This window comes from Urocitellus parryii, chromosome 3 (genome assembly GCF_045843805.1).
Source record: "Urocitellus parryii isolate mUroPar1 chromosome 3, mUroPar1.hap1, whole genome shotgun sequence".
In the NCBI taxonomy this organism is placed as follows: Eukaryota; Metazoa; Chordata; class Mammalia; order Rodentia; family Sciuridae; genus Urocitellus; species Urocitellus parryii.
In genome coordinates, this window is record NC_135533.1 from 58,315,479 (window position 1) to 58,326,515 (window position 11,037).

General features: G+C 37.1%; 1 protein-coding gene across 3 annotated transcripts in view; it reads left to right on the forward strand.

The window, feature by feature from the left end:
- Nucleotides 1–10,916, forward strand: part of Napepld (N-acyl phosphatidylethanolamine phospholipase D) — a 35,693-nt gene extending 24,777 nt beyond the window's left edge. For all 3 annotated transcript variants that reach the window (XM_026384950.2, XM_026384951.2, XM_077795971.1), the window contains exons 3-5: nt 593–1,239; nt 4,149–4,263; nt 8,861–10,916. In XM_026384950.2, the coding sequence (XP_026240735.1) occupies nt 593–1,239; nt 4,149–4,263; nt 8,861–9,007 (909 nt within the window). In that variant the 3' untranslated portion in view covers nt 9,008–10,916. The remainder of the gene's footprint in view (nt 1–592; nt 1,240–4,148; nt 4,264–8,860) is intronic.
- The last annotated feature ends 121 nt before the right edge of the window (nt 10,917–11,037 follow it).

Below are 11,037 nucleotides of genomic sequence, written 5' to 3' on the forward strand. Positions count from 1 at the left end.
TATATTTATTTCCACCCCTTGCCAAACGGTCATCTTGTCACAGGCAGTGATCATATTTCTCTAAGGTTTGATCAGTGGGTAAGGAAAGGAAGAACATTGATGAATGAGATTTGTCCAGGAATCATCACGGTGCACCACACTGAATCATGAGCTCCAAAAGTCAGGTTCGTATCTGCCATCCAAGAGCTACAAATAAGTCGTCATCAGCTTTCTTTACTATTTTAGACTCAGACCTGCTTCTGAGGCCTTTTTCAGCACCAAGTACATCACCTGAGTGAAGCAAAATAACTGCATCCCAGCCAGTATGCTTCCGGGATTCAAAAGAAAGCCTCTAAAATAACTTAATTTAGCTGTATTAAAAATTTTAAGTTTAATTTTACCTTTGCCTGTTGCATTTAGGACTAAGAAGATAATAAACTGAATATATTATTCTGATCAAAAAAGAAGTTAAATATGCATTTTCAAGAGAAAAGCAAAAATAGCAAATTCATTCATTGAAAATGTCAGTTGTTCCAAAATAGACCTTCTGGGCCGGGGTGATATAATACCTTTCTTTTTCTCACTGCTGCTTTGTGTTTCTTTGTATACACAGGAACTTGACAAAGAACTCCCAGTGCTTAAACCATATTTTGTCAATGACCCTGGAGAAGCTGGAGTGAGGGAAGCTGGCTTAAGGGTCACATGGCTGGGACACGCCACGCTGATGGTGGAAATGGACGAACTCATATTTCTCACAGATCCTATCTTCAGCTCTCGTGCTTCTCCATCGCAGTACATGGGTCCAAAGCGATTCCGTTGTCCCCCATGCACAATAAATGAACTCCCCCGAATAGATGCAGTCCTTATCAGCCACAACCACTATGACCACCTGGACTACAGTTCTGTCATTGCTTTGAATGAGCGATTTGGTAATGAGTTGAGATGGTTTGTGCCTTTGGGTCTCCTCGACTGGATGCAAAAATGTGGCTGTGAGAACGTGATTGAGCTGGACTGGTGGGAGGAGAATTGTGTCCCTGGCCAGGACAAGGTCACCTTTGTCTTTACACCTTCCCAGCACTGGTGTAAAAGGACCCTAATGGATGACAACAAGGTTCTCTGGGGAAGCTGGTCTGTCTTGGGGCCTTGGAATCGATTTTTTTTTGCTGGAGATACTGGTTATTGCCCTGCTTTTGAAGAGATAGGAAAAAGGTTCGGACCTTTTGACCTTGCTGCTATTCCCATCGGAGCTTATGAACCAAGGTTTGTAAATTTCCAAAGAAAACACTTTGGCTGCACGATAAGTTTAGAAATTTAAAGGATATGATTTTTGTGAAACTATGTAATGGTGAGCTTTGTTATACATTGATGGGGCTTTGTGGGTCAAATTCAGTTAGATATTATTAAATTTCAAATATTTTAATCATAGGATAGCCTTTATGTAATTATTCCAAATCAAGAAGGACCAGGGCATAAAGAAATAATATACCTCATGAGAAGTTTATGTACCATTCCAACTAAAGTTAAACTTGTAAGCCAGCAATCAAACCTAACTCTTGTTCTTTCTTTCACATGGAATATTCTTTTTTTTGTATAATTACTTTTCTCTCCATGATTGGAACACACCAATCCCTTGTCCTGTAGCTCTCTTGAGTGGAGCAGAGAGAAAGCCAGAGCTGGCCTGTGGCATTTCAGCCTTTTAGTCTGTGCTAAAGTGTGTGTGATCATGACGTCACACTGCTCTCCCCTCACCCTTCAGCCACTGTGTCCTCATCACTTACTTCCAGAACAGCTCTTGGCCACATATGGCTGGAGACCTAGGAGAACATCTGCATTTTCCTTAACACTGTATATTTAGGGAAAAGAGAAGTGATTTCAGAGAATTCAGTTAGATTTCAGTCAATTTTGATTTTATGTGTAGTAAAGAGAAAACAAATACTGATAGTAACAAAGTAAGGGCTAATTTAAATTTTTCTTTTAAAAAATGACTTTTTTGCATTTTACAGTGCTTGCATACATGGGTACAACTGCATTTTATTTAGGTGATCCAACAAAATAGAACACCTAGTGTTTCTCTAACACATAGATGGAATATATGAATCTTATCTTTTGTTTCCATCTGGTTTTGTTGTACTTATTTGTTAACCTTTTAAGTTCACTAACTCCATTTTTCCCTATATTTATTAACATTTATTTTTCCCTTTTATGCTTTTTTGCTAGTTTACTTAGTTTGGAGGCTAGATATTTTAATGTTTTAGTGCCTGATAATTATTAAAATTATCATAAATCAATATTAGTGCTTGAATTTCACTTCTCCACTTAAATAATTCTAGTTATAATGAAGCCTCTGAAAATATCAACCTGTGTTTTTTTAAGAACTGTTCTAATCAATTTTAAAAAAATTTTTTTATAGTTGTTGATGGAGAGCATGCCTTTATTTATTTTTATGTGGTACTGAGGATTGGACCAAGTGCCTCACACATGCTAGGCAAGCACTCTGCTATTGAGCTATAGTCCCAGCCTGGTTTAATCAATTTTGTATGATAATGATCTTTACTCAGTACATGTTCTTAAAATAACTGAATATTTCTAATTTGTAATTATGAGAGTAAGTCTTCATAAGTAGCAATGTACATATTAGATATGTGCTTGTGTTGATAAACCAAACCATATACACATTTACCTACTTCTTCCTTCCTGCTTGCATTGGGCCATGTTTATTTCTAAGACAGGAGAAGGGCAGGGAAGATGTTATTTACTGTAGAGAGTTAAATGTGGCAGCCTATTCTGGGTAGTTCATTTCTCTGATCAGTACTAACAGTTTCAGAAATAAAGTATCCATTCAACAAACTTGAGAGTGCTCTACAAACGTGATATGATTACAAAAACGACTTTCAGTCATATGCTGGGAATGCTTCATCCTTACTTTTGAGATCTCTTGTCACCAAGTCCGTTGGGATTTAAAATTTTAATTGTTTCATCATAGTCAAAAATTTAAACTTATTTCAGATAGGCATGAGAATAGAAAGGAATTTCTATCCCTTTCATTTGCAGTAGGATCTTTCAAAAAATCAATAAAGACGCACCCCCCAAAACTGTTTTCATCTTGCCCTGAATTCTGTGCCAGGAGATATGGCAGAACAGTGCTTCTGTAATCTTCTGTTGGGGAGAACACAGTGGCTTTGTTTTTGGGCTCTCTTAGGACCCAGCAACTGCTGGCGGTAAATAACACCCTTTGGCTATTAAATAACACCCTTTGGCTATTACAGATGGATGGATTCCTACATGATGTTCCCTGAACTGCAGAAGCACCTGTGCTGAATCCAGGCTCATTAGTTTTTCGGTAGCATTAGTAGGCCCTGGTGGATCAGGTAGATAGTGTTATTCTTCCTCCACCAAATTGATGGCTTGAAAAGCGAAAGGTTTGCTTGTAGATAATATTTTTTTCCTAATATAGTAATTTTTTTTCCTGAAAGTGTTGATTTTTGTCAACTGTACTTTTCTGGGAGAATTTTATGGAATAGCTAGTATGCTTCATGCTTTTATAAACATTGTTTTTGTTAATCCTTGTAATAACCTTTACCCGGAATAGGTCTAAGTTTATACTTAACAAACAAGGAAATGGAAGTTCAGAGAATTAGAAGGGACCTTCTGAAGGCCTTCCAGGAACTGCAAGAGCTGGAATTCATAGCCAGGCCTGCCTCCTGCCTGGGTCCTTGTTCTTTGCAACCTTTCAGTGCTTCTGCATTATCTCGAATCATTCGTCCACTACGCAAGCCTCTCTTCTTATGAAACCAAACACCTCAGTGTTCAGTTTTGTGATGCTCATGTCCCAACCCAGAACAATTAAAACAGAAGCACTGAGGGCCCAGGCTGAGTAGCACTACTTATTTAAAGTTCTGTATGTAAGTCCTGGGCCTGATAAGTGGTTGAGGTACCACTAGTATATGTTGCTGATTCTTTTGGCAGTTTAGCCCAATTCTTAGGTGTACTAATTAAAAATCAAGTGAAGAATAGGAAGGCAAAGTCAGAATACCCAAACTGAGATGATTCTTATTTCTCAAACAACCCACAAGTCTGTGTGGAGTCTTAAAGTCTGATTAGATAAAGCAAAAATTAGAATCCAGAGTGTATTTGAAGACCAGAATTAATAAATTGCTGTGTTTTATCAGGTGGTTTATGAAATACCAGCATGTAGACCCAGAAGAAGCTGTCAGGATTCACATCGATGTTCAAACAAAGAAATCTGTGGCAATTCACTGGGGAACTTTTGCCTTAGCAAATGAGGTGAGTTTGATCATGAAAAAAATAACTTTGATGATGTGTGTGACCACTGATGGGATTCAGGCATCACTGTCTCCTAGCAATGCTTTCAGAAACAGACTGTGGAGTCAGACCCTTTGCAGTCATCACAATCATGACTTGAATTAGGGTGTTAAACCTTATTAATCAGTAAAACAGTATTCACATACAGTGAAAAACCCTTGTTGCAAGTTATTTTTTTGGACTACTACTCATTGTAGTTAACGAAGCATGTGTTTGTATAACCAAAAATCTGTGTACATAGAGTGGGGAGTAGAAAAATGAACCATCATGTCTCCCCCCTCAAGGCAGCTTCCATTCCTGTGGAATATAGAAGATGTATACGTGATACAGATATTGGAAGGGGAAATGGCTGTAATGTGGGACAGATTCATTGGTCTCAGAAAATCATGGGTGATCCTCAATAATCAGAATAGCATGGAAAAATGACATTTGAACTTGCTTATGAAAAGGCAAGAGGAAGTTATTTCCAGAGGGGGATCAAGGGCATAGCATAGGCCTGGAGGCACAAGTGCAGGGAATGGTGAGGAACCTTTAAGCAGGACAGTAGATGGCACGAAGGGCAATGGGAGAAGTAAGGCTAGACTGACATTGTGGAACCTTCTAGAAATATGTTGTCATATTTGGTTTAGTGTCTGCTGTGTACTAGGTGTTGGGGTAACTGGTTTTTCCTACACTAAACCACAAGAGCTGATTTTTTTCCTTAAGGGAGCTGAACCCTAGAACTGTGCTGTTAACATCGATTCTGGGATCAAGGAAGGGATAGCTTAAAACTTTATCTTCTTTTCTGGATCCAAGCCTGCCCTAAGGAAACTTTAGAAAGGGATGGATGGAATGTGGCTTCTCTTTACTTTCTGTGGCATCTTCCATATCCTCGGGCCTCTCTGCAGGAACCCACGGTTTTCTTGCTGGTTTTGGCTCTCCCCAATACCATTTCTGGCCTGCCTTCTTCCTGGACACATCTTGTTTCAAAATTTCCTAGTACCTTGATTGCTTGTTTCCCACCCCCTCAATCAGAATTCCCAATCCTGAGTCATGATGTAGCTACTCTTAGCCATGCTGTCAGGGGATGGAATAGAATGAGTGAATAAACGAATAACTTTGTGGGATACAGAGGATGAATGAATGAGGAAGGAAGAGAGAGAAGTTTCATATACCATTTATAATAGGTATCAGTTTCTTAGATGAAGTTATAGTATTTTATTAAACCTGGGCAAAGAAATGAATCAAGATTAACTCCTAGACTTTTAGCTTGAGTGATTGGGTAGGCAGTTGTGATCTTCATTGATACATGGGCAAGATAAGAAGAGGATCAAAACCTCTGAGAATTATTGTGTTACTCACATATCTGTGATTGGCACAGTTGGGTGTGGTGGCATATGTCTGTGAACCCAGAGACTCCAGAGACTGAAGCAGGAGTTTGAGGCCAGCCTCAGCAACTTAGTGAGACTCTGTCTCAGTAAATAAAAAGTATCCGGACTGGGTGTGGTGGTGCATACCTGTAATTCCATTAAGGCTTGAGGATTCCAAGTTCAAGGCTATCCTTAGCAATTTTGTGAGGTCCTAAGCAACTTAGTGAGACCCAATCTCAAAAAGCAAAAAGGGCTGGGATGTGGCTCAGTTATTAAGTGCCCAACAGAAGTGTTGGATATAGCTCAGTGGTATAGCACCCTTGGGTTCAGCACCCCAGTACTGAGAATAAGAAGAAAAAAAGAATTATTGTGTTATTCAGCCTTCATGTGTTATTCCTGTTATAAATCTAACCTCCATCTTTATTTATTAATGAAACATATAATAAAAACTCATAGCTTTTAATCCTTTGAAAGTTGCTCACATTTAGGGCTGGGGCTGTGGCTCAAGGGCAGAGCACTTGCCTTGCACATGTGAGGCACTGGATTCGATCCTCAGCACCACATAAAAATAAATAAAGATATGGGAAAAAAAAGATTTAAATCCTAAAAAAAAAGAAAGTTATTAACATTTTGATGTTAGTTGAATAACACTAGACAAACATGAGTTTATTAAATTATAAAGTAGATGAGATTTTCCAAGAAGTTTAGCTTAAACTTCTGAACACTTTGAGATTCAAAAATTTCATATATAGCAACATCCAGTTTACCTAAAATATGGTATGTGGATTTCCTAGAACATGTGTTTAAGCCTCAAAACATTAAATCATTAGTTTTGATGGAAACAGACTTCAAGCATTATATAATATGTAAGTTAGCTTTCTAATTGACCAGGGTCTTGATTGTAGAAGATTCTAAAATAGGGATCCCTTTTAGAACTTAGTTGTTGTCTGGGACTGCTTGCTTTTCCTTTATCAAATCCAGAATGCTGGGAACTCAGCTTTCCCCACAATCTCACTGATCTCTGATTTACCACCTTGCTTCTCGTAGCTGTTTGCTCCTATGGCTGTAGGGCATTTTTATCTCCTTTGTGGCCTAAAGTGCTTGGATCAGGAGATTGTTATCAGTTACTCAGAAGGCTTTTTTACCTAATTCCAGGGTTATCTTCTAGATGGTTGAAATAGATAAGAATTAACCTATGAAAAAACTCAGAACAATATTGCTCAATCTAGGCAGATTAAAGGCAAAGGATCTACTCCCAGCTAAAACATCAAAATCCACACTAAATCTACATACTACATCATGCGCCACACTAAAGTTATATATAGCTTGATAAATAAATTATCAGTGTAAAGTGATGGTGTATATGTATTGTTGGGGTGAAAAGAATTTTAACAAAAGTAGTTATTTTTCAATGAAAGAATTCTATCATTTCGAAATATTTTCTAAAAAATTGCAAGGGAAATTTCTTGACTTAGGTTATTATTTAGTTAAATTCTATTGGCAATATATTAGTGATCTCCTTTCTATATGTATAAAATAGACTAAAAGTAGGTTCCTGTTTTGGGCCATCCATTAATTGGTTATCTTCAGTAGTCAGTGGAAAGATATTTGTAACCCTTTAAAAAGAGTCATACATGAACAAGCGAGCAAGGGGGGAATATTGCATTTTAAGCCTCAAGAAATGTTTTGTGGCTTTCCTTGTTTGTCACTGGCTGTCCTTCTTAGTCTCTCTTGGTAGCTTCTCATCTCCCTCCCCCTAAACATTGAGGGCTGCAGGTATTAGTCCTTGGATCTCTTCTTTTCCAATTGTTTCCTCCTTTAAGGATCTCATCCAGCCTTGTGGCTTTAAGTACCATCTACCTGCTGTGCCTCTCTAGCTCATATCCCTCCTTCCTCCAACATCATCCACATTTATATATCTATAGTTGTCTCTTGACATCCCCGCCTTGGATATCCATTAGGTGTCTGAAACCAAACTTTCTGATCTTCCTTCAAACTTCTTTTACATCTCAGTAAATGGCAACTCTGTCTGCCCAGTTATTTAGGCTAAAATCTTAACGTCTCTTTCTCATATCCTTCTCCTGGTACCCCCTCCCCACCCTGCCTACATGCAATTAACTTAACATTAGACTGTACTCAGAATTTGACCACTTGTTACCTCCTTCATTGCTACCACTCTGCCCCTTACATCTGCTTAACACTATAGAGGGCAGTGACCTTTAGAACTTGAATCAGATCATGATACTCCTTTTTTCACACCTTTTCTAATTGAAGTTAACAGGAGTCTGGTGGTTGGGGGGAAAGCCTTAGAATGAAGGAAAAAATAGCTATTATGCGATGTAGAGACTTAGACCAAATGAGAAATAACCAGCTGGGCACAGTGATGGAGCATGCCTGCAATCCCAGTGATTTGGGAGGCTGAGGCAGAAGATTTGCAAATTTGGCCTGGGCAATTGAGCAAGATCCTGTGGTAGAGCACCTCTGGATTCAATCCCTGATACTACAATAAACAAACAAACAAAACACCACCAAAAACTAATGACATGATTTAGCTTTATACTTTTAAATTTATTTATAAATAACTATTTTATTCAATATTTGGAAAATATTTGGGTGAAAACATTCTGGAACATACTGTGTGCCGTCTTCCCTTTTTATTGAGCTATGAAAAATTGAGGAAATCAAGGGACCTAGGGAAACTTACCCATAGTATCTCTTCTCTGGGGGTCCTTTTTCAGTCTGCAGATTAGTTTATACATGTGGCTAGAGGTTTTGATTCCATCAGCCCTTCTCCAGCCAAAAATATTTGCTCTAGCATTCTCTCTCTCTCACACACACACAGATTTTTATATGCTTCAAAAACGTTAACATTCAATTCTCTATGCCATTTTTAGCAGATGCCACAATAGATTGAAATTTTAACAAATCAGACTTCATATAATCTTATTGGTGTTCAGTCTAAGGTGGCACCACATTTGATATACAGTTGTTTAGCTATATTAATTTCTATCTATTAGTAGACATTTCTGTTGATATCATAATGACTCAGACTGTATTAACAAATACGATTGACTCATTTGCTAATAATTCAATTAAAAAGGGAATTGTTTTATGAAGGATTTGTTGGTTACTTCAGTTTGAAGTTTAATTTGAAATATCACCCAACCATGTGTTATTAATTTCTTTTTCTTCATTCTGCCCTTTGCCAGCATTACTTAGAGCCTCCAGTGAAACTGAGTGAAGCTCTAGAAAGATATGGACTTAAGACTGAAGATTTTTTTGTCTTGAAGCATGGAGAATCAAGATACTTATATAACGAGGATGAAAACTTTGAATATGAGCACAGGAGCTTTTGATGAAAAAAGCATCATTTGATGTAAATTTGAAGGCAAATGACAAGACTAAGCAAGTCATGAATAATATGATATTTACACTTCTGCAAGTGTGTTTTATGTTTTGTGTAATAACTTGCTATGATGACTAGCTTATATAAAAGAAACGTTCTGGAGTGAGTCATTTAAATAATGAGTTGACAATGTGGATTTAAAAATCTTATATTAATGGTATAAGCAATGCAATAGAAATTATTTACTAAAGCATTATACTTTAGCGGTGGTAGAATTTTCTGAGATAATGAAAAACTTGTTCCATTTGTTTTTTAATTTTTTCAGGACCTCTACAAGGTGAATCAAGGTTTTATAGTTATCTAGATTTTTTTAGACGCCTGTATACATACCCTCATATCTTTTTTTTCCCCCCCTGGGTACCAGGGATTGAACTTGGGGGCACTCAACCACTGAGTCACATCTTCAACCCTATTTTGTATTTTTATTTAGAGACAGGGTCTCACTGAGTTACTTAGCGCCTTGCTGTTGCTGAGGCTGGCTTTGAACTCAAGATCCTCCTGCCTCAGCCTCCTGAGCTGCTGGGATCACAGGCACTCATATCTTTCTAATATTCACATGGTAATAAGTGATAAAATCGATTCCCACATGCTTAAAAACATAGCAGTTCTTGTTCTATCAAGACTAGCTTATATGTCAAATGTTAAAGTGATTTATTTTATTAAGCATACAAATACAGGATTTGGGACAAGTTATCATTTTAAAAGATTTCTAAAATTGATTGTGGCAAGATATATATGATCTTAAATTTCTTGTGAAGCCATAACCACCATGAACTTAAATTTTTAAAAGAGGGGTATATTTTACTGTACCTCTACAATCTCCAAATTAAAAGCTCTTACTAGGGCAGAGGAAGGGATATGAGAAATGACTTATGAGATTTTCTATTTTTAATATAAAAGTCAGACCTTCTACTAAGCACAAATATAGCTACAGTGAAATATTTTACAGATGAGATAAATGCAGATCTTAAATGTGAATAGGCCATAACACTTTGAATTAAATTTTACTTTCTCTATATACATCCCCCCCTCTTCGTTCTAACTCTAATGTATCAGTAAGATTTATTTTATAAGTACTTTGTTTTACATGATTCAGATGTCATATATTTTTATATTAAATGACTTATAAGCATAACTGTACCTTTTATTAAGGCAGTGTGGCATACCAGTGGTAAACACAGATTTCTGGTTGTTGGCTGACCTGAGTTTTAGTCTTAAATAAGGCACTGTATTCACTTGATTGTTCTGAACCTTCTTAAAGGAGTGAGCTGTATTAGGCACTCGTTGAGGCCTGTTCTGTGTTCCTTATCTGTAGACATAGTGAAATAAACTTTATCCATATAAAATAATTAGAATAGGTATTCTACACCAAATATACAAACTCACAGTGCTCTATAATTTGCACATATGTATGCATGCCAAAAAATTGCCACTAAATCTGAATGTTAATCCTCTCATTTCATCATTGAATTTTCTGTGTAACCTGAAACAAATCACCTATGCTCACTGTGCCTCAGTTTCCTCACATGTGACAAGAGGATAATTTTCTCCTACCTCCAACACAAGTAGGATAAATATTATATTATTATTATTTTTGGTACCAGAGATTGAACCCAGGGGCGCTTAACCACTGAGCTACATCCCCAGCCTAAATATTTTGAAAAGCACTTTTAAAATCTAAGGGAGAAAATGATTTCCTAAAATATCACTGCCTAATACAGATAGGTACATTTGAAAGCTGAAAATAGGCTAATGTTTTTTGATAATATATTGTTCCTGTTGCATATTTATGCTTACATATTAGGACACCAAACAATCTACTCATTTTGTAGATTTGGAGAGTAATAGCAAATATAAGCGATCTCTATCAAAATCAATCAAGGGGAAATGTGTACACAGTGTATATGTATGTATAAAGTATGTGAATGTATGATTTGGGGGCACAAAGCACAAAAATTCCCCATAAGAAAAAGAAACTTA